Source organism: Gordionus sp. m RMFG-2023, chromosome 4, assembly GCF_954871325.1.
Source record: "Gordionus sp. m RMFG-2023 chromosome 4, tfGorSpeb1-WG-v2, whole genome shotgun sequence".
In the NCBI taxonomy this organism is placed as follows: Eukaryota; Metazoa; Nematomorpha; class Gordioida; order Chordodea; family Parachordodidae; genus Gordionus; species Gordionus sp. m RMFG-2023.
The window spans coordinates 10,783,811-10,808,074 of NC_088778.1; the positions used below are offsets into that span (position 1 = coordinate 10,783,811).

General features: G+C 25.4%; 1 protein-coding gene across 1 annotated transcript; it reads left to right on the forward strand.

Moving 5' to 3' along the window:
- The first annotated feature begins 70 nt into the window (after positions 1-70).
- Positions 71-23,459, forward strand: LOC135928380 (protein FAM8A1-like). Its single transcript, XM_065464832.1, has 6 exons — positions 71-196; positions 238-401; positions 20,313-20,433; positions 22,083-22,209; positions 22,723-22,880; positions 23,124-23,459. The coding sequence occupies exons 1-6, from the start codon at positions 111-113 to the stop codon at positions 23,263-23,265; spliced, it is 798 nt and encodes a 265-aa protein (XP_065320904.1). The 5' UTR covers positions 71-110; the 3' UTR covers positions 23,266-23,459.
- The last annotated feature ends 805 nt before the right edge of the window (positions 23,460-24,264 follow it).

Genomic DNA, 24,264 nt, shown 5'->3' on the forward strand with positions numbered 1-24,264 from the left:
GAGTGCTTTAAAAATTGGATTATTATAAATTAAATGTTGGTTCATGATATTGCTTATGTAGAGGAAGAAACACTTTTTAAATAAAAAATCATTTATCCTAAACACCTGAAATGGAAAATAATTTGATTGATTTTGAAAGCATATCTAGTTTTGATTATGCAAATAAATTAAGAAAATGGATATATGACTATAATTTGTGAGCTATAATATTTTTTTAAATATTTAATTAAAATTTAGGTATGTTAATTTAAATAATATTCAGTCACATGCTATGCAGAATGGCTATTTTCCATCCATATTACCATATAATCCTTTATATTCCTACCATAGCTTCTCAAATATCAATTACAACAATTCCCTTAGCTTACCATATATTGATACTCTTCATTCCAATAATAGAGGTTAAAAATTGATCATGGTGCTATTGAATAAAAAAGTTTATTATTATAACTATATAAGTACCCAACTATCATTTATTAAATTATTTTCATGCTTGTTTACATGGGCTCTCTTTTCCTATTAAATTTTATTTAAAAATACAGCCTCCATTGAGATTTTTATAGGTTGCCATGCCACTCTCTACTTGTTTGAATTGAAGGATAATGTATATTTTTAAAACATAAAAATTTATAGGTTGCTATTTAAGTGCTGTTAATTTTTTGATTTGTTAAATAAAAAGTTAAAATTGTGAACCATCTTATATCTTTGGCATCAAATTCAACAGCATATAATATGGCAAACACAATATCTTTAGATTCTATTACATACCCATTCCATGTAAAATTAATCACAAATCACTGGCCCCCTTTAAAATTGTTAAAAATTCTGGAATTATTTAGATAGGTTATAAAAAGTTAAAAATCGGTTTCTTTTAGCTAGCTTGCACACCTGGTTCTCAAGATACAAAGCTTCAAAAGTGCAAAAAATAGCAACTTTCCAATCTGTAAATCTTATATCTCAAAACTATATATATTGTAAATAAAACTATTGAAAGAAGAAGAAAAATTGGTATCAATTTGAGTCTTTACTTTCCGTTTACTATACTGTGTTATCAATCTTTTAAGCAATAAGGGGAGTTGGTTTTTGAAATTTTTATTGTCATTTATAAATTAGTATACCTTGGTAATACTATCATCTATTCTGAAATATGCAATTATACCAAAAATTAAATTTTTTATATAAAATAGATGGCGCTATATAAAACAATAATTATGGTTAAAATTTGTTGCTAACTTAACAATAACAGGATATTTTCACCTTTCATACTAAAATATTTTGAATTTCTATTAAATGTACAATTACACTGTAGGGCAGTGGGTATTTCCAATAAGAAATATCATTCATACAATATTTTTATTAATATATAGAAATATAGATAATAATCAAATCAAATTTATTCCATAATTTAAAATATATTAAAAAGATGAATAGTTTTAAATGTCTCATCTTTATGTTATCCGATAGCAATTAAAGAACTGGCCATATCTAAAATTTGGCAGTGGGTATTTCCAATAAGAAATATCATTCATACAATATTTTTATTAATATAGAAATATAGATACATAATCAAATCAAATTTATCCCATAATTTAAAAGGATGAATAGTTTTAATTGTCTCATCTTTATGTTATCCGATAGCAGTTAAAGAACTGGCCACATCTAAAATTTGTGATTTTTGTATCCACAATTTATCAATTGGGGTATATGTATAAGAATTTTAGGGTCCTCTCGAATGTAAAAAAAGCTTACTACCTCTTTTTTGAATTTTTCCCTAAAATATTATCCACCCACTATTGATTGTCATAGATACATGCAGAGTTGTTAAACACTACTTTTAAAAGTAGCATGCTACAGCTAATGCTATTTGTCAAAAAAAGTAGGACGCTACCACTATCATTACCCATCAAAAAAAGTAGCACGCTATTAGCTACTATTTTTTAAAAGTAGATTTTTGCTTATAATATATTGTAAATAATATATAAAAATCAAAATTTATAACTATTTAAATATAGTTAGTTTTGATTATAAAAAAATTTATGTAATAAAAATAACTATTTATGGTAATATTCATTTTTTATTTATTTTGTTGAATTTTAATAATAAAATTATTTCAATTTATCATTCCCAAGTCTAGAGCGACGATCAGAAAGTATAAGTTTCGCCTTACTAAATAATCTCTCAACATTAGCACTTGAGGGCAAGGCAGTATTTAATTTTATATACATATTTTTTATATAAGAAAGGTTATCAAAAAACTCATTTGAGTATTTTTAGATTTAAAAAAATGCATCGAGGGGATTTTCTATTATATTATCTATTATTTCAAAAAAATTATCAGTGATAATTAATTAGAATTTTTTTCTCTATACTCTTTTATAAAAGTATGCTCTTCATCGTTATTATATTGAATTCCAACATGGTCACAGAGAAAATACATTTCTAATTCTTTCACCCAGAAAAAAATGCTATTAATTTGATTGTTTGGTATACTGAGTTCCATCTAGTCTAGTTAGGAGTTATGAAATACCTGCCTAATTTTTTTTTAATATATCTGAGCCTTTAGAAGATTTGTTCTGCTTATTCCATAAAGTTTGACATTTATAAAAAGTCTTGATACCCTTTTAAAATTTTCATTTTTTAGAGCTCCTTCAGCATCCACGGTTGTTATCAAATTTAGATTATGGCATGTAGGCTATATTGATTAATTGAAGATCCTATAGAATATTAATTAGATTAACAAATATTATAAAATAATTTAAACCTTCTTCTAAGAGTTAATTTATATCAATGGACATCTATTTCCTCCTCTTCCAATACATGTTGACTATCATTTTGTATCTCATCTACATCATTATCCTCACCAAATATTATATATTAATTATTTTATGTTCATATTAATACAAGATCATTTTATAAATATAAATAAGTATTTATCTTCTCTTATGTGTTTAACTATCAGCCGTGGTACATATATATTATATCTCTGATTCTCTACTATTAGAGCATTTTTATCACTTTAAAGTTATCTGCTATCTTTTTCATTAGTGCCTGGCGACATAAAATTTTTGCACCAGGGGATAGCTTTTAATCATCATTGTAAATGTTGTATTATCAACTAAGGTCATTGGCTGAACTGTATCAATTATAAAATCATCAATAACTTTAATAGCCAGTTTCTGAGAAATATTGGCATGTGTAGTGTTGTTAAACGGCTAAACCGAGTCGACTTAGCTGCGACTCGAACCTAGTTTCTAGTCGATAAAACGACTTTGACTCGAGTCGACTAAATGAGCTGCATTGGTCGGCTCGTGTAGTCGACTCGATGGGTCTGCTCAATTTTTTTATTTTTTTTATAAAATCTGGTAAATTGCTAAATGGTTACTGATTAATGTGAACAAAATTATAATAAGAATATTCATATCGTAACTAAAACTGGCTCAGGACCCGAATTCGGCTTCAGGGATTATATACCTAATTTTTATAACATAAAAATGTAAAAATATAATTTATATTGTAAAGATGTTAAATTAAAATTTCAGTGAAGATGTACCCTAGATAAGTGACAATTGTCATAATCGTTGTTTTTAAAGTTTTTTAAATTTGACGTAAATGGGCTAAAATAAGTGTTGCTAACATGTTAAAATAAAATTTTAGTGAAGATGTACCATTGATAAGTGACAATTGTCTTAATCGTTGTAATTTTTTGACGTAAATGGGCTAAAATTAGTATTGCTATTATGTTTAAATAAAATTTTAGTGAAGATGTACCATTGATAAGTGACAATTGTCATAATCGTTGTTTTTAAAATTTTTTAAATTTTTTTGACGTAAATGGGCTAAAATAAGTATTGTTAACCTGTTTATATAAAATTTTATTGAAGATGTACCATAGATAAGTGACAATTGTCATAATCGTTGTTTTTTAAATTTTTTTGACGTAAATGGGCTAAAATAAGTATTGCTAACATGTTTAATTAAAATTTTAGTGAAGATGTACCATAGATAAGTGACAATTGTCATAATCGTTGTTTCTATAGTTTTTTAAATTTTTTTGACGTAAATGGGCAAAAAATATATAACATTAAAATAAAACTTCAGTGAAGATGTACTCTAGATACAGGGTTTCCCATTCAAAAAATGAAAAGTCCCAATCAAAAAAGGAAAATCGTAATTTTTTTAAATTTTATGTAAATTTTTCTTAGACTTTTATTTATTTTTGTTATTCCTTCTTAATTTCTTTCTAAATTTTTGCGATTTCTTTTCTCAATTTATTTCTAACTTTTTGCGATTTTCTTTACTTTTATTTTTCTTACTATATCTTCTCTCAATTTATTTTCTCATTTTGATAATTCTTTTGTATTTTTAAAAAATATATAAATTTAGGTCCATTATTTTAACAATTCTTTACGTTTTTTTTTCATCATACATACAATATTCTTTTTATGATTTTTTCATTGTAATCTTTTACATACATTTCTAACCTTTTAATGTCGTCATTTTTAATCTTTATTTTTTTTGAGCATTTCTCAATTTTTTTCTTCTCATTTTTGATAATTATCTTTTAAAATTATATTTAATGTTTTTGGCAGACAATATAATTACAATTGCTAAATTATAAATTAATCGTTTGGTTATAGTGTACCTTTTTAAAATTAAATAGGTTTGAACTGTAATACCAAAACATATTTAAATTAATAAATTATAATCATTTTTAAATTCTTATTTTTAAAACGCATTAGAAAATTATTATTATTTAAAGTGTATGTTATTTTATAAATAAATATTATATATAGTAAAAAAAAATGCGTCCTTATTTTTTTTTAAAATATATAAATTAGTTTTATCAAAGTCAGATATAAAATAGATGTTTTAACTAAATGGTCTTTAATAAACAAAATTATATGTACTAGGATTCTGTAATGAAAAATTAGCAAAAATAATTATCAAAAATGAGAAGAAAAAAATTGAGAAATCCTCATAAAAACAAAGATTAAAAATGCCGAGATTGAAAAGATTAGAAATGTATATAAAAGATTACAATGAAAAAATCATAAAAAGAATATTGTATGTATGATGAAAAATAATGTAAAGAATTGTTAAAAAAATGGACCTAAATTTATAAATTATTTTTAAAAATACAAAAGAATTATCCAAATGAGAAGAAAAATAAAAGTAAAGAACGCAAAAAGTTAGAAATAAATTGAGAAGAGACAGTAAAAAAAAACGTAAAGAAATCGCAAAAATTTAGAAAGAAATTAAGAAAAAATAACAAAAATAAATAAAAGTTTAAGAAAAATTTAAAAAAATTACGATTTCCCTTTTTTGATTGGCACTTTTCCTTTTTTGAATGGGAAACCCTGTATCTAGAGTACATCTTCGCTGAAGTTTTATTTAAACATGTTAGCAATACTTATTTTAGCCCATTTAAGTCAAAGAAATTTAAAAAACTTTAAAAACAACGATTATGACAATTGTCACTTATCAATGGTACATCTTCACTAAAATTTTATTTAAACGTGTTAGCAATACTAATTTTAGCCGATTTACTTCAAATTTAAAAAACTTACAAAGATTATGACAATTGTCACTTTACTAGGGTACATCTTCACTGAAATTTTAATTTAACATCTTTACAATATAAATTATATTTTTATTATATAAAAATTAGGTATATAATCCCTGAAGCCGAATTCGAGTCCTGAGCAGGGTTGCAAATTTTCAAATTGCAGGAGAAATTTGGTATTATGCGGGAGAAATATGAAAATTGCGGTAGAAATATAAAAATTGCTAAATAAAAAATTTTGCGGGCCTATTAGAATATATTAATTTATTTTAAAAGACCAACGATCTTTTTTAGATATAAAAGAATGTAAACAAGATAAAATTTTATTAAAAAAAACGATTTTAATTTTACAATTAAAAATATATTTTATTGAATGTCCCTTAAAACGACCGCTATTGGAAATCTATCATATGTTTGTATAACATTTTCGGGATAGGCGCTTTATTATCACGTTTACATACATATTAAGGTACTCTAAAAATAAGAAATAATACAGATGTAACTACAATTGCGGCAATTTTAATCACTTATCTTGTATTGCAACATTCACAGAGATACTTATTATCACAATGTTGGTAGAATCTTTTTCCCATAATATTTAACGACTCTAATATAAATGAAAACTATACTTGTAGAACAAAAATGAGCAAGGCTATCATCAATGTTTTAGGACTTAAATCCAGGAGGTCAATTCCTGACTATTTGAAAGATGGGCATACATATGCAATTCTAACAGATGCATCTAATAAGGGAAATATAACAAAATTAATGTCGTTTAGTGAAAAATTCAAAGACATAGCTAACCATATAATGGTAAATATAGCAGATTCGAGATTATCAATAAATTGCATGTCAGCTTTCTGATCTGATAATACCTCAGTGAATTTGGTAAAAACAGAATGTATTTACAGAATTGAGTCAGCACAATGTTGGTTGCGGTATGTTCCTAATACCCGCCATCGATAGAATTTTAAAATTTTATAAACCATTAATAATATATTTTTTAAATGAAGATTATAAAAGCTGTCCTAACATTTTGAAAATTTTTTTCAATAATGAATGGCAGAGGTATATTTAGGAATGATTTTACATGTAGGAAATCTACTACATGCTGTTAATGTGGTTGTGGTTGCAATCAGAAGAATCTTAACAAAGATTCACAAAATTATGCTGCAGATGTGTTCATCTTTACAATTAAAATTAATTTTATGGCGCCATTGCTAAAACTTAATTATATTTTATTTGAGATTTAAATAATAGAACCAAATGTTTACCGTCGTTATTGAGATATTTATTAAATTCCTGGCATGATATATTATATATTTGTTTAACCATTAGCTCGGCTTCTCTAATGTTGTTAAAGCAATCCGATTTCTCTCCTTTTTCCAGGTAGTCCTCATCAGGCTAAAAATACGCTCGGATGAGGCATTAGAATGAGGTAAGGAGAAGACATACTCGCATATTTTTTCCAAGCATGGGGATTTATCGTTATTAAGAAAAATATACCCGATTCTCCTCTGCTTTTAGACCATCTAACTAAGTATTTTGGCGAATCATAAAAAATAGAGAGAATTAGAATCTCCTCAAACAAGACATCAATGTCTTTCGGTATTTTTAATATATTTATTAAATTATAAAAACCATTAATTGATGGTTTCTGTTCCAAGGTCATAATATTACATTTATAAATAGAGTTATTAAAATCAAATTTTGATTGTAAATATTCTAAAATTGTCTTAATAAAAATATCTGCTTCATATAAAAATGTATTAATTCGAGTATTATTTGAACAATTTAATATAATATTTTTAGCAATAGCGCCATAAAATTTATTATCAATTTTTAACTGTAGAGATGAACAGAGCTGTAGCATGATTTTGTGAATCTTTTTTAATAAAGAATATTCTGATTGCAATTGAATATTAACTGCATGAAGTAGATTTCTACAAGTGAAACGAATCCCAAATCAAAATTTTAGGACAGCTTTTAAAATCTCTATTTAATAAGTATTTTTTTTAAGGGTTTCTAAAATTTTAAAATTCAATCGATGGCAGGTATTAATGATAACAACCTGATAGGTATATATCGGAACAACTCACACCATTCTAAGTCAGACCACTTCACCAACTCTTTAAATTCATTAACTCTTTTAGTTGATGAACTAAATTCGTTAAAACATTTCATCACAATTATTTCGACATCCACAGATAGTACATTCATTGCCTTCTTGCAAGAATTATGTAGTATATGGCATATACAGCCAATTAATATTAATTCATTATTGTGCTGCCTCAATTCAGTAACTTTGGTTTTTGCCAAAAGTTACAGAGTCATTGTAATGTATTTTAATAGTAAACGAGTTTTTCTTATTCTTTTAATTTGTAATGTAAAAAATCAAAATCAGCCTTTATTATTCAAATTAATCTCAAAATATATAATAATAATAAAAATAAACATTTTACAAAAAATAACAAAAAAACAACAATTAAATACACATCATTTATCCCCAGTCGATCTGGTATCGATCGTATCCTTTTGGGATATCGATCTTGACTTATTTCTTCCTCCCTCTCCTTTGAATTCATTTCATCGTTATTTTTTATTACATCCTCTTTGTTTACTATCTCTTTGTTTACTATCTCTTCGGTTTTCTCTTTTACTTCGTGCTCTCTTCTAATTCGTATTCTTCAATTAATACATTTTCGGTTCTTTTCCTTAATTAGTCCTTATGACGTATAATCGTTTTACCCGCTATACTTCCGAGTATGCCTTTAATAATGGCTTCTTCTCATTTTTTTTCTTTATTGTAAAAGCGCGACCAAACTTTTTCATTTATCTGAAATTTTTGATTGTGGTATTCAAACTTCTCCTTTTTGTTTCCCCGTTCGAAAATTTGATCTAACAATCCTCTAGGTTTAAATTTTAGTAGTATTTCAGGGGACTTTGTTCAGTTTCTGTTCCTGGTGTATTTCTGTAATTGTGGAGAAAAATAGCTAGGCTGGTTTCTAAATCCCTCACGTTTCTTATATTTATACTCTGTTTAAAAGTTCGAACTAAACGTTCGGCCATGCAGTTTGTCTGAGGATGGTAAGGACTTCCGTGCACTAATTGAATTCCGTTTTTTTCACAAAAATCATTGAAATCTTTGCTGCTGAATGGGGTCCGTTATCAGAAACGATTATTTTGGGAAATCCGAATCTTGCAAAAATATTTCTTAATATTTTTATCATGCTTTCGGTTGTAGTGTTAGTCATGGGAACTATTTCTGGCCAGCGACTGCTAGCATCTATCACTACCAACCAATAATGATTTTGAAATGGTCCAGCATAATCAATATCTCGATGCCATGCTTTTGGTGGTTTTGGCCAATTTTGAATTGCTGTCTTTTGAGACATATCGTGTTGTTCCTGGCATTCTCTACATTTTTCGACCCAGGTTTCTATATCTTGGTTTATATTAAGCCACCACGCATATTGTCGTGCTCTCATCTCCATTTTTACCATTCCGATATGTCCTTATGTATCATGTCCAACACGTTGTTTTGGTATTGTTGGTATTATCATTTTCGTTCTCCATAATAAACAACCTCTCTCAGTTGTAATTTCCTCTCTCCTTTAACTATACTCCTTTAAACATGCATCATAGTTTATTGGCCATCCATCTATTGTATTTATACTTTAGAAAGTATATCATCTCGCATTGTTTCTCTTTCAATTTCGCTTGCATTTAAAGGTGTTTCTCCCACCTGTATTTGATCTAGCGCTTCTTCTTTTGATATTGGAGTTCACTTTAGGGGTAATCAATTTATGTAATGTATTTTAATAGTAAACGAGTTTTTCTTATTCTTTTAATTTGTAATGTAAAAAATCAAAATCAGCCTTTATTATTCAAATTAATCTCAAAATATATAATAATAATAATAATAATAAACATTTTACAAAAAACAACAATTTAATACACATCAGGCATTATCAGCGCAGAAAGCTGAAATGCAAATCATTGATAACCCTGCAGCTATATTTACCATTATGTGGCTAGCTATATCGTTGGATTTTTCACTATCCGAGGAAAAAATTTTAACAGTTTTATTGAAATGTTCTTATTCTTGTTGAAATAGCGAAGGATCGAGGGAAATGTTTAAATATTTCCCTCATTAAATGCATCTGTTAGAATTGCATATGGATGCCCATCTTTCAAATCATCTAGAATTGACCTCTAGGATCCAGATACTAAAACACTTGTGATAACCTTGCTCATTTTTGTTCTCCCACAAGTAAGGTTTGCACTTATGTAGTCGTTATAAGATTTGACCCACATTGTGATGATATAGCTCTGTGAATGTTAAACTACATGATAGATGTATACGATTTCCGCAAATGTAGTTGCATCTGTATTATTTATTATTTTTGAGATTATTTTTGTATTGCAATCGATGTTGATATACTCCCCTGTACTGACTTATATGAATGAAATGATATTGATTTATTATTGGATGAAAATAAAAAGGATAGAAAGAAATTTACAAACTAGACATGTTTTTCGAATAAATATTTAAAATTTATTTTAAATATATAAAAATAATCAATTAATGTCTATCAAAATCATTATTTATATATTAAAAACGTTAAAATACTTTTTTAAAAAAATTGCGGGAAATTTCCATTTGCGGTAGTTTTGCAGGAGAGAGATGTCTGCGTGTAAACTAAAAAATTTCGGGAGTCTCCCGCTGATGGGGGGAGACATGGCAACCCTAGTCCATAGCCATTTTTAGTTACGACATGAATATTCTTATTATAATTTTGTTCACATTAATCAGTAACCCAAAATTTAGCACGTTACCAGATTTTATAGAAAAACTAAAAAATTGAGCAGACCCAGCGAATCGACTTACACGAGCCTGCTTCATAAGTCGACTAAGCGAGCCGACTACATGCGCCAACTAAGTGAATCGGCTCATGCGGCTCCTTGATCGGCTTGTGTCGAAGCCGTTTTTACGACTATGACTCGAGTCGCAAGCCGTAAGAACTCGACTTTTTACAACACTAGGCATGTGCATTATTAATCAATTTGGTTTGAATTGAATTGAATTGGTCTTTTTGGATGTAGAGTCGCTTATACCAAAATTATTTAGTTGTTTTTCTATCTCCTTAAAACTGTTGGCATGAACATTTATAAAATAAATACTATAATTTTAAAATCACAATTACCTTTAGATGTTTTTTGAGGTTATAGCTACTGGATTGATTTGAGAATTTTTTTTTTTACATTTTAAACAAATTAATTTGTAGCCAGTTTTGGTTTTTATATAATTTCAAAATATTTTTCAAACTTTGGTGGGAAACTTGTATTATTGTTAATAAAGAACACTTTCCTCCCGGGTATCTTCCATTTCATTATTATCATCGTCTGACTCACTTTCAACGATTTGGATATCCATTTGCGATGATATTTTAAATAATTTACACATTTAGATTTATGATATAAATTTGAAATATAAATTATTTAATAATAAAAATTATAAATAATTATGATATTATATTTAAATTTTCACATTTATGGTTACATTCATTATATTTTTTAGCTACTATCAAAAAAAGGAGCGCGCCTAAAAAATAAATAATTTTTAAAAAAGTAGCACGCTATTAACTATAGCTACCAAAAAAGATAGTGCGCTACAATAAACTCGCAACTTTAACAACTCTGGATACATGTTATGAATCCTTTATTTTTTCATATATTGAATTCGCATTAACATTCGAGTGAAATGCTATATTTAATATTTGTGATTCTTATATTTAAATAAAATTTAGCTTAAATTTTATCCTGAGATTATAAAAAGCATAGACCTGCAGGCCCGGCCCAGGTCGGGCCGTATATTAAATTTTTTTAATATACCCGGGCCGGGCCTAAAAAAATTTTTTTAAACATATCCGGGCCGGGCCTAAATAATTTTTTTTTAAATATATCCGGGCCGGGCCTAAGATTGTTAAACCCGAGCCGGGCCTTAATATTTTTTATAAAAATTTTTACATTATGAGTTAATGGTTTTAAGATTATATTATATTATAGTTATGATTAATATAATATTGGGTGATGGTTAACACTACCTAACACTCACAGATCGATCTAATTATTAATTTCCTGCAAATTTATTCAAAGTATTAATATATTTTTTTATAATTCATATCTATTTTACAAAATATTTTACCAAAACAATCAAATAAAGGAATATCTTAAATAAGCCCCAATATATTCAAGTATATTAATATATTTTTTTATAATTCATATCTAAATTTTTAGAATATATTTTACCAAAACAATCAAATCACTTCTTGAAGTTTGTAATACCTTAAGGATAAATAAAATTGATTTTACTTAATATAAAGCATTTTTTAATTAAAAAATTTGTTTTATACAAGTTTTTCCGGGGAATTAATTTCCGGGGATTTATTTTCCGGGATTTTTTTTCCGGGGAATTATTTTCCGGGATTCGTGCAAATGTTACCTCTGCAGGTCTCTGATAAAAAGTATGCAATTTTTACGTTCCTAATATATTGTACGCTTTTTATTGAATCTCTTCTAAAATTATTTTCTCTTTCTCACATTCGTCTTCCATAATATAGGAAAATCCTATTTCTTAATAAAAAGATTTTATAATATATCTAAGGGGTGTACCGATACCACTTTTTGAAGGCCGATCCGATATTAATTTGATATCGGCCACCGATCCGATATTAATTTGATATCGGCCACCGATCCGATATCATATCTAATTTTGTATTCTGTAAAGATACCAATGGTTTTATTTTTAATATACCTTTTATTAATATAATATCTATAATTTAACTTACCATAACTTAAGTCATTTAAATATATTATAATGATCAGTTATAGTTTATATTTAATTCAATTGCAATTCTAAAAATATATAAAATATTTTTATTGTTAAATTACTTTTATATAATAAGTATATTAATCTATATACATATAAAGTAATAAACAAATATATTATAAAATTTGATATAAATATTTAAAATAATATTTAACATTAATATATCGAAGATTTCTTTATAGAAATACCAAAATTTCTAATTTATCAAAGGTCAGCCTGCCGTGATGGTAACTGTCAATATCACCGGCTTCCCTAAGAACAGATTCTGAAGAGATTATCGCACACTTTTATAAACAGAATGCACAAAAAAAATAACAATATGGCAGAATGCTTATTAATTGATTATTATTATTAAAAAAATTAACATAAAAATGGATTTCGATTTTATTTATATAAATAAATGATTTTCGATTTAACTTTTTTTTAAAATTTTTATAACATTTTATTTTTGTTAAAAACGCCATTTTTTATCGGATCGGATCGGAAAATTTTATAATATTGGCCGATAACCGTTATTTTAAAATAGTTGAAATATCTGCCCGATCCGATATAAAGTATCGGTACATCCCTAAATATATATTAAAATTAGAAATCTTATGCGTTTAATCTTTTTCTTAGAATAGGCAAAAACTCTTTAGAATATTTTTTCTGAAAAGGTCTAGCCCTAGCCACTAAAGGTTTGACTATACCTCCAAATCCGTCACAAGCCGATTTGCTAAGAGATGTGACTCAATTTTATTCCGAAATCATCTTCATGGTGGCAAAGATTTATTATTTGCTATTCTTATATTATTATTTCGTCTAAAAAGTAGAAGAATTTTCTTGGGTTTGGAATAAATGAACGGCAATTGTATGAATGAGAGATTCCGATATTATTATGTTACTTAAATGATTTAAACTATTAAATGTCTTGTAATAAATCACAAAAGGACGAATAATTACTTGCACTTTATTCTAGTGAAATTATTATACTGAACCCCAAAGGCATAATTTTCAACATCATCCTGAACTAATATTCTCCTTAATTTAAATTCATTTTAATAGAATTCATATTACAAAAAAATTTTGAGATATAAGCAATTTATAAATTTTGCAGGTACGAAATTTTCATTTGTCGCACCTTTGAGGTTCTGTAGTTTGCTAGTAAATAAAATAAACGGCTCTCTTATTTTTTTTTGCCGATCTAAATAATTCGTGCAATTTTTAACAATTATAAAAGGGGTCGGCCGAAATATTGCTTAAAAACACGGGTAAAGCAATATAAGTAAACCGGAAGTTAAATACTCAAATTGACGCCAATTTTTTTCTTTCGATAGACCTAGATTTTTTTTTACCTACAATATGATTTATTATATTTATTTTTACCCTAAATAGTTTTTGAGATATAAACTTTTTCAAAATTTTACAGACTCAAAAGTCACTATTTTTCGCACCTTTGAGGCCGGAAATCAGGTGTTCTAGCGAGCTACAATGGCTTTCTCATTTTTTTTACCAATCTAAATAATTTTAGATGTACCTTTTTTGATCGATTGACATAGAATGGTCCAACCACGTTATGCTCTAAGCACCATTGTTCCTAAAACTCATTTAAGTTGGTCCATATATTTCTTGTTTTAATTGCTCACTGTGCTTTATTTTTAAGCGTATTACATATTTAAAGTAATATTTTCTTGGGTTTCAATTTTAAATCAAAAAAACATCTTGATTATGACCTTCGTATCTGCTGTTATCAATATGCATTGCTGATTCAAATAAAACTATAAGCCTTCATTTCTATAAACAATTTACAAATTTAATGGGTTAGATACCCAATTTTAGTAGTAGTTGGCAGTTACAAAATATTTTAAACTTATCTTCCATTTTTGTGTTTATCAGTATGTTCTATGAAGAAAGAACAGATTTTCAATTCATATTTAAGGCTTGTAGGCAGGGGTTCGAACCGAACCGCAAAACCGGAATGAACCGTTATGATTTTCTGAACCGTAACCTTAACCGAACCGTTATGAAGAAAATATTAAAAGAGCGAACCGAACCGTTATAAATATTTTAAACCGGTTCAAAACGGTTTTAAAAATAATTAATTTTAATTTTCCTTGGGGGCATTTTTTCAATTGGTGATTTCTTTTCAAATTAAATATTTCCATATTATCAACATTATATATCAAATTAAATATTTTTATATTATCAACATTATATATCAAATAATACCAGGTTTGTTGTTTTTTCTTTAAATACTTAATTTATAAGAGATTAGACAATTTATCTGTTAATTAGATAAGATATCTTAAAATCAGACATAATTATTCTTGGCTAAATTAAATTTTTTATCTCATTATAAAAACTTGGATCATAGAATTTAAATGACAATAAATAAAATAGTCAGCAATATTTTAATGATATAATAATTTTTTATTTATAATCATTGTTTTTTTAAATTCAGAATTCTAATATTATAAATTATTTATTATAATATATTAGTTAGCATTTACCATTATCATATATGTAAAATAAAAAAATATGATTAAAGAATGGCATTTGTAATGAATATTTTTCTAAATCTGTATTTTTAAATAATAAAAATCTTACTATAAATCGTTTAAATAAGTTAATTAACATTGCATTAAATTATTTTTATACTTTTATTTATTTATTAATGTGTTTTATATTTAAATAAACTTACAGTTAATTAAAAATAGGAATTACATTTTAATGTTAAACTAAATATAAATACTATAGTTTAACTTAAATTACCTATTCTGTCATATTATATTAACATCTAACAGAAATAAAGTACTGACCAATTTTTATATAATATTGTTTTACAATAATTTCTTATTAATTGATATATTAAAAAAAAGTTTATCTTAGTTTATATAGAATATATTAGAGTGGGTAATTTGAATTAAACTATACTAGTTATATTTAGTTTAACATCAAAATATAATTCCTATTTTTAAATGTAAGTCTATTTAATATAAAACACAAATAAATAAAAGTATAAAATAATTTAATGCAATGTTAGTTAACTTATTTAAACTGAAGATTTATAGTAAAATTTTTATTATTTAAAAATACAGATTTAGAAAAATATTCATTACAAATGCCATTCTTTAATCATATATTTTTTTATTTTGCATATATGATAATGGTAAATGCTAACTAACATATTATTTTAATAATAAATATTAGAATTCTGAATAATATGATTTTTCTAAATAAAAAATTATTATATCATTAAAATATTTATTGCTGACCATTTTATTTATTGTCATTTAAATTCTATAATCCAAGTTATTTAAAAAAATAAAGGTAAAATTGTTTCTATTAAGCGTTTTTATTTATTCTATTTATATAATAAAAGATTTTCATCTATCATCATATAGCTTTTTAGTTTTCTATTAAATGGTTCGGGAAAAGTCAAATCCTGTGCGTTCCTTTTTAAATAAGATATCATAAAAAATCAATCTATTTGTAAAATAGAAGATTGTGGTAAGATCTTAACTGGAGACCATGCTGCAAATCTTGAACGACATATAGAAAGATTCCACAATAGGGAATTCAAAACATTAAGAAAAAAGAAAGAAAATTTGACTATTAAAAAAATTCAAATAACGAAAACTGCAAACCAGTATAATACAATCCAAGATGCTTTTAAGTCCAACACTACTACAATATAAATCAATATAAATAAAGAAACTTTAATCCGCTCCTGCACCGAGCTAATAACAGTTCATGGTAGGCCAATAAAATCAATAGACGACAAAGCATTTCGAAATATTATAGATCCAATAATTATAGGATTGGGTGGAAATTTAACTATCAATTCGGAAAATATACGCAATAATATTAAAAAAATGGCGTTAGATTTTTCGGAAAATATAAAAAAGGAAGTGTATCAAAAACTTATTTCGTTAAAATTAGATATAGCAACTAGATATGATAGGTCCATATTGGTGATCAATATTCAATTTATAAATAACGGAAAAATAAAATTAAGGACTCTATGCATGAAAGTGATTAAAGAACGACACACATCAGAATATCTTAAAAAAATTATTCTAGATGTTTTAAAAGAATATGAAATAAAAATTGAGCAGATTTACACAATAACCACCGATACTGCAGCAAATATGATTAAGTTAATTAAGCTATTAATACTACACGATGAAGAAGATGATGACCTTAACGATTATTTAATTAATGATGATTTAAATAATAATGATATAGATAATGATGATTTAAATAATAATGATATAATTCATGATGAAAATAAAGAACCTTTTAATATTGAAAATATTAATCTTGCATCAAATGCCAGACCCATATTAATAGGTGTTAGATGTGCTTCACATACATTTCAATTAGCAATTAATGATTGCATTAAAAATTCAAATGAAATTGTCATTATAAATAAAGCAAGAAACATCTGCAAAAAAATAAGAAATCAGACAACAATGGCTATTCTCTCAAAATTAAATTTGAAAAAACCACTAATAGATTGTTGCACAAGATGGAACTTTATCTATTTAATGTTGGAGAGATTACTAGAGTTAAAAAGCTTTTGCCAAGAAATATCGCTCCAAAGCGATCAAAAATGTTTATCAGAGAATGAATGGGAAATAATTAGTGACATATTAAAAGCTTTATATCCAGCTTATGTTTTGACAAAATATTTACAAAGTGAACAATTGATAATGGGCGATTTTTATGCTGCGTGAATCATATGTCTCATGCAAACGAGTAAAGTAGACACTCCATTTGCCAGACTTTTAGTTTCTACGATGAAAGCACGAGAAATAAATTTTAAAAATGAAGTTTTTTGCTCTGCTATTTATCTCGACCCTAGATTAATGTATTTTTAACTTTTGAAGAAAGAGAGATCGCCAGAAAACATCTTTGTAAAAATTGGAACTTGATACAAAATCTAAATAATCATAATATTGAAATTCTAAATACTATGCCTACGTATTCGTATTCGAAGGATAATTTAGATGATGATTTTGAAGATTTATTAAAGTCGCATGAAAGTCTTAATAAGAATAATTCTCAGGGCATCGAAAATTATAATAAATGTATAGAAATAGAATATATAATTCGGTCATTTGATAATATAGAGAGATTAGAAAAAGATACTAATCTTTTGAATTATTGGGAAAATGTAAAGAATAGTATGCCAGAACTTTATAAGTTATCTATAACTGTGCTAGCAGTTCCAGCTACGCAGGTCTCCGTAGAAAGAGCATTTTCAAGCTTAAGTTTATACTCTCTGCGCAGAGAACTAAATTAAATCCTGAAATATTAGAAAATATTTTAGTTATCCGTTCGAATTCTCTTTTTAAACCTAAATAGTATAGTATACATATTATTTTATTGATTATTGTATTTACGCATGTTTGTTTTTATCTTATTTATTTATGAAATAAAAAAAAACTAATTTGTCTAATTTATATTTCCTAAATTTAATAAAAATATCTATTAGATTATCATGGATAAATTAAATAAGAAATTATAAACTAAAAAGATTTTTCTTTAAAATTAATATATACATGGTTAATGATTAATTTTTTTTTAAATTAAATTTATAAAAACCGGAACAAACCGAAAAGAACCGTTATAAACCGAACCGATATGATTTTTTTTAAAAACCGAAATGGAACAAAACCTTTATAAAATTTTAAACTAAAAACCGGAAAGAACCGAACCGTTATACTAAACGGTTCGAAACCCTGCTTGTAGGTGGATTACGCCAAATAGACCAGCAAATTAAACCCAATTATTTAGTTTCCGATGCTTCAAATGCAATCAGGAATGCCTATCATTTAAAATGGATAAGATTTTATTAATATATTGAGCGCATATAAGATTGAGCTTTATGAGAAAAAGGAATTAATAGTCTTATAAAGTAAACCTAAAAGTTCAACAAAAGTTGTTGACTTTCAGTTCTATTTCAAACCAAATGGAATCTATTTATTTTATCTGTCAAAATCTATCTGACTGAACTGGTTCTGTCTAATCTTCACTAATTCTATAAAATTTAAGGTTGTAGTTATTGGGAGACTCAGTCTTTCCAAAAATTTATGACGCTTACCCCAATAATTTGTTCTATACAATTAAAGGTAAATTCTGATTTAAAATGAGATATTACATGAATTTATCTTCAAATATTTACTATTATTTTATATAACGATGAAATTAAACTAGTAATAAAAGTCTTAAAGATTTGTGTTTAGTATATTATAAACTAAAAATATATAAATTTTATAGAAAAAAATTTACCCTAGTAAAATATTCTTCTTATATCCCTACAAAGAGTATAGAAATATTCTAGTCTTTTCATTTGATTTGGAATGTAAGTAAATTAACTTTGAATTTTGGTAACTCACTGAAACTCGGGGCGGGAAAATTTTTAATATTATTTTTTTATTTTAAATATTTTTTTTTATATATTTTTTTTATTAAAAAATAATAAATATGCGATCGCACAAATCTTAAAATATAATATTTTTTCAAGTTATAACAAAATGAAAATGTATATGATCATTACTCGGCCAATCACAACAGAAACCTTATAGACCCAAATGATATATCGACCCATATTCAACGTTTTAAGCATTTATGGAAGAATCGGTTACAGATTAAATCATGGGGAAATTTTCATATATTTTTATTTATTTTTTTTAAATTTTTTATTTATTTTTTTTAGATTGTCTGGATTTAGGTAGAAATTTTTGAATGTTACCTTTTTCTTTCAATTGGCGTATTTTTAGATTTTTTTTTTGATAAATATCGTGTGGATTTTTAAGGAAATTTTTTGATACAATATCAAAGTTTTTTAAATTTAACATTGTATATATGTTATGTTTATTCAAATAAATTGATTAATTATTTAGTATACCTATTTTTATTAAATTCTTAAATATACTCTTTTTTTCTAAATTCTTAAATATACTTTTTTTCTTAATTCTTAAATATATTCTTTTTTTCTAAATTCTTAAATATACTCTTTTTTTCTAAATTCTTAAATATACTCTTTTTTTCTAAATTCTTAAATATACTCTTTTTTTCTAAATTCTTAAATATACTCTTTTTTTCTAAATTCTTAAATATACTCTTTTTTTTAAATACTCTTTTTTTCTAAATTCTTAAATATACTTAAGATTTTTTTTAAATTTAAAAAAAATAATAAATAAAAAAATAAATAAAAAAAATATATTTAAAAAAAAAAATAATATATGAAAATTTCCCCATGATTTAATCTGTTACCAAGAATCTTAATAGCGAACATCCTTAGAACTTGAAGAAAATCTTCCTCTCATTTATATGTATGTGAATATTCTTATTTTCGTAATTTTAAAAATATGTCAAATTTAAGTAAATTAATTAAATTTTTAAATGATATAATTTATATAGAACTATTTATGTTCCTTAAAATTATACCTAACTTAGTAGCATTTATTATAGCACACGCCTTTTCCCATTTTTAATGTATGATTAAAGAATTTTGAAATTTTCACAAGAAAAAAAATATGAAATTCTTAATTCGAGTAATGAAACTTTGAATTATTATTACTTCAAAAAATTTCCACCCATATCCACACGATCGCATATTTATATATTTTAAATAAAATAAATATTAAAAATTTCCCTGAGTTTCAGTGAGTTACCGAACTTTTTTATAAATTGGATTATATATACCCTCAAAATAAAAGCAATGAAAGTCAAAAAAAAATAAACAATATAATTATGCATTGCATTGTTTGCCTTAATACTTTTTAAAAAAATATATAATTCCTTTTTTCCTTAAATTAATTTACATCAATTATGCTAAATAAACACATATATATATTTTTTTAATAGGCCAAATCTACAAACTTGGAAGCGTGACCAAGAGAATACTAGCAGAAATGGTTGATTTTTTTACTTTATTAGTTGTCAAACTTCTAATAACTTACATCATTGCTGATATATTTGATATAATGTAATTATTAATTTCCCTATTTTTATTAAGAAATATAATATATATTAGTGACCTATATATAAGTCAAAATGTCCTTGTACAAAATTCAAAATCTCCATTTTCAGGACTAGCCAATATTTTAAGAAAAAGATATTTTTGGCCTGAGTTATTATCTTTAAATTTGGCCCAGATTTTTATTTATTGTTATCATTTTTTGCCTCAGTATGGATTTTTTTATCTCTAATGGATTGGGCTGTTCTATTATTTCAGGATTGTTGCCCAGATAAAAGTGGATTTATGATTATTTGAAATCCCGAATCTTCAATAATTGATAGAGGCCTACCATTTACAGTAACAAGTTCTATGATAAAACTCATCAAATCATTAGATGTTAAATTTATATTTATAGATTTTTTGGAAAAAAAGTTTCCATATTAATTTTGGGCTTTTTTGCAAATAACACTTCCTGATATTTTATTTTGTTTTTTTATTTTAATAATTTAGATATTCATTGTTGTGATTTCTTTCCAGATGTATATCTAAATTTGACAAATGATTACCAGGACATTTTTAATTTGTAATATGAGCACACTGATTTATTTTCTATTGTATCAAGAGTAAAATGCTTCTCAAATATGATTTTATCTTTGATCTTTAATCTATATAATAAAATGATGAATTGATGAACATTTATTAAACTTTCAAATAAAAGAGTAAAGAGAATAATTTTTTTAAATAGCAGTGATTTCATAGAATTAAAAAACAGCATATATAAATTATAAAATGATTTTGATAAGTTTACAAAAACTGCCTCACATCTTTGTTTAACAATTTTTAAGTTCGATTTTGAGAATTCTTTAAATTAACAATATCCAATATAATAATTTTTATTTTGACTTGTTCCCTTTCACATTGCTCTAATTAATAATCTTTGAGAATAAGTTAAAAATTTTAAAAAAATTGGCATAAATGAAATTTATTGTTTAAAATTTATTAACGAAATCTTTAAGAATAAATTTAAAAATGGCGTAAATAAATTAAGTTGTTTAAAATTTATTAACACTTCATTTAATTGGAAATTTGAAAATATTATAAAATCTCAATTAAATTATTAATATTTGTATTTACAATTATACAAATATCTTAATGATTTTAAACAATACACTGAACCCGGTTGAACCCTTGTTTAGAAAAATTTCCGGGTTCGGTTCGGGGTTTTAAATTTTATAAACGGGGTTCCGGTTCGGTTCGGGTTCAGATTTTAAAAAACCCGGGTTTTCTTCTCTGTGTTCGGTTCGAATTCCAGGTTTTGCTGTCTCTTTTATATCTAACTTGATCTACTAAGAAATTTTTTGATGTCTTATTTTGCCTTAATACGCACATTTAAAAAAATATATGCCTTATTTATAAGAGTATTATACCATAGTTTATGCTTTAAAAAAAATTTAAACCTTACTAAAGGTTGTGGGCTGAACCAGCCCATCAAATTTTTATTGAATTTTTTTAACCAGGCTTTTAATTATTTTTACCTTGCTGAACCCATAAAATATCTTTTATATAAGTTTTATGCCCTGCACTATAATAATAAATTATCATCTTTAAGGAAACTTTGGCTTAGCCCGACTCATAAAAATATTTCGAACCTTTTATTATGTTTTTTTTATTAACAGAGATTTAAACACTACTCATTTGGAAGCTCTATTCACGTCTGAAATAACTTTACAAACAACTTTAAATATGACATCTGAATTCCTTGTCTTAGAGCTGATTCATAGAATATGTGTATGTTTTATAGAAGTTCGTGACACTTTTTTTTATAAAATTATATTTTTTATTCTGTTGAGTATACTTTGTTATTTTATCAAATATTTCAGATTTGATAATGAGATATTAAAATATTAATCATCCATTCATAATCCTAGCACATTTCGAACTAAGAGCAAATAATATTTTTACCGCACCACACTTTCCTTCATTCCTATTTTTTAAAGAGGATTAAATATAACTTTTTATTAAATTCTAATTTTTAAATATATTTATAAATAGAATTGTGGATTTTATTAGCCTAATCTTCTATTGATTTTTTTTAAAAAACATTTGCCAAATATAACTTAGCTAGATTTCAACTACCAAAATAAAATGGTTACATTTTGAGGAAAAGCCGAATCTTGTTGAATATCTTTTTTTTATTGTTTACCTTTTCTTTTAACTATTCATAAGCACGAAATACATTTTTTTAATAATAAAAATTTATTAGGAATAATGAATTTTAACATTCACCTATATATTAAAAAATATTTATATTTTCAGGCAGCTTACACCCGTAGAGGCTACTTTGGACAAGGTGGAGCAACGCCTGGTAAACTAATGTTAAAACTTAAAATAGTTTCTTGTGAAACTATTTATTCCATACCCGGCGTCGAAGAAACATACTTTATTTCTCCTGCCCTTGATATAGGATTTCCCAAGTATATCTTTTAAATCCATTCATTTTAGAGACATACCCGGCCCAATTTTATAGCGAGCCGATCTTTAAAATTAGTTTTTTGTAACCCGGGCAAAAAAAACAATTTTATACCCAGGCCAAGTTCTTAAATAGGTGCAACTGCAGGTCTGCTCTTATGCATAAATGTGATATCACTTATTATGTCAAATTAATAATTATTTTTATAAAATTATTAATATCGAATATATAATTATGATATTTTAAGGGCCCTGTTAAGATCTTTTCTCAAGAATTTTTCTTTGGCGTTGGTTTTTCCCACTTTTGCCAGCATAGTAGTCAATCCCCAGAAGAGAGCCTTGTACGATTTGATATGTAAGACCATTGTCGTTGAAGATGACAACCCTTAACAAAAATATTACATGTATTTGATTGATATATTTATTGTTTATAGATTATTTCAATGTAATTTAATTGTTTCAGTTTTATTTATATATAGTTTATTATTTTTACAATATTTTGTTTTATTTATAAAGTAAATCAATAATTGTTCTAGTTTAAGAAGTATGCTATTTGGAATTGAAATATAATATATTAATAATCAGAACTTTCCACAAATGCAATCAATCATTATGTTTTGTGATAAAATTATGTTATGAATAAAATGATGATTAGTTACCAAGATAAATATTATCATCAACTTGAGAAATTTTGTCCAAATTATAGAATTTTAATGAATAATATATGCTTTCCTCATTTATTGCTCAAAATATATATTCATATTCGTTTTTATTTAAGCTGTTATTTATTTTTCATATTTTTAGAAAAATTTATTTAATTTTACAGCTTAAATAATATGTCAATGTCTTAGGGTTCAATATACAATTACCAGTTGTCACTAGCTTTTACGATCTCAGGGACTCTTTAAAAAAAGAAAATTTTTATTTTTAGGAATTACCTTTTTTTCAAGAAATATTCAGGGGGCTCTTCAAATTTTTCAGAGGCCTTAAACTTCTGCGCCCCCATCTCCCACTAGTGACGCTACTGTTACCAATATATATATCTTTTTCAGTTTTTTATTTAATTGTTAGTTATTAAACATATTTTTCCCCATTTGAATTATATTACCAGTAAGAGTAAATTATAATATAGTATAATATTTTCATTTATATGGTTATTTATATTTAAATTTTTAGATTTTTTATATTAATTATAATTACTATAAAATCTCTAATTCATCAAAATTGCCCCAAAATTTATTAGTTCGTGTCGTGTTATTATAATATTAAATAACAATAAATGCATCCTTATTTATTAAATATTAAAAATTGCATTTTCTGATTTTAATTATTTTTAATATAATTACATTTAAATATTTAAACACCTATATTCTTCTATTAAAATTTATA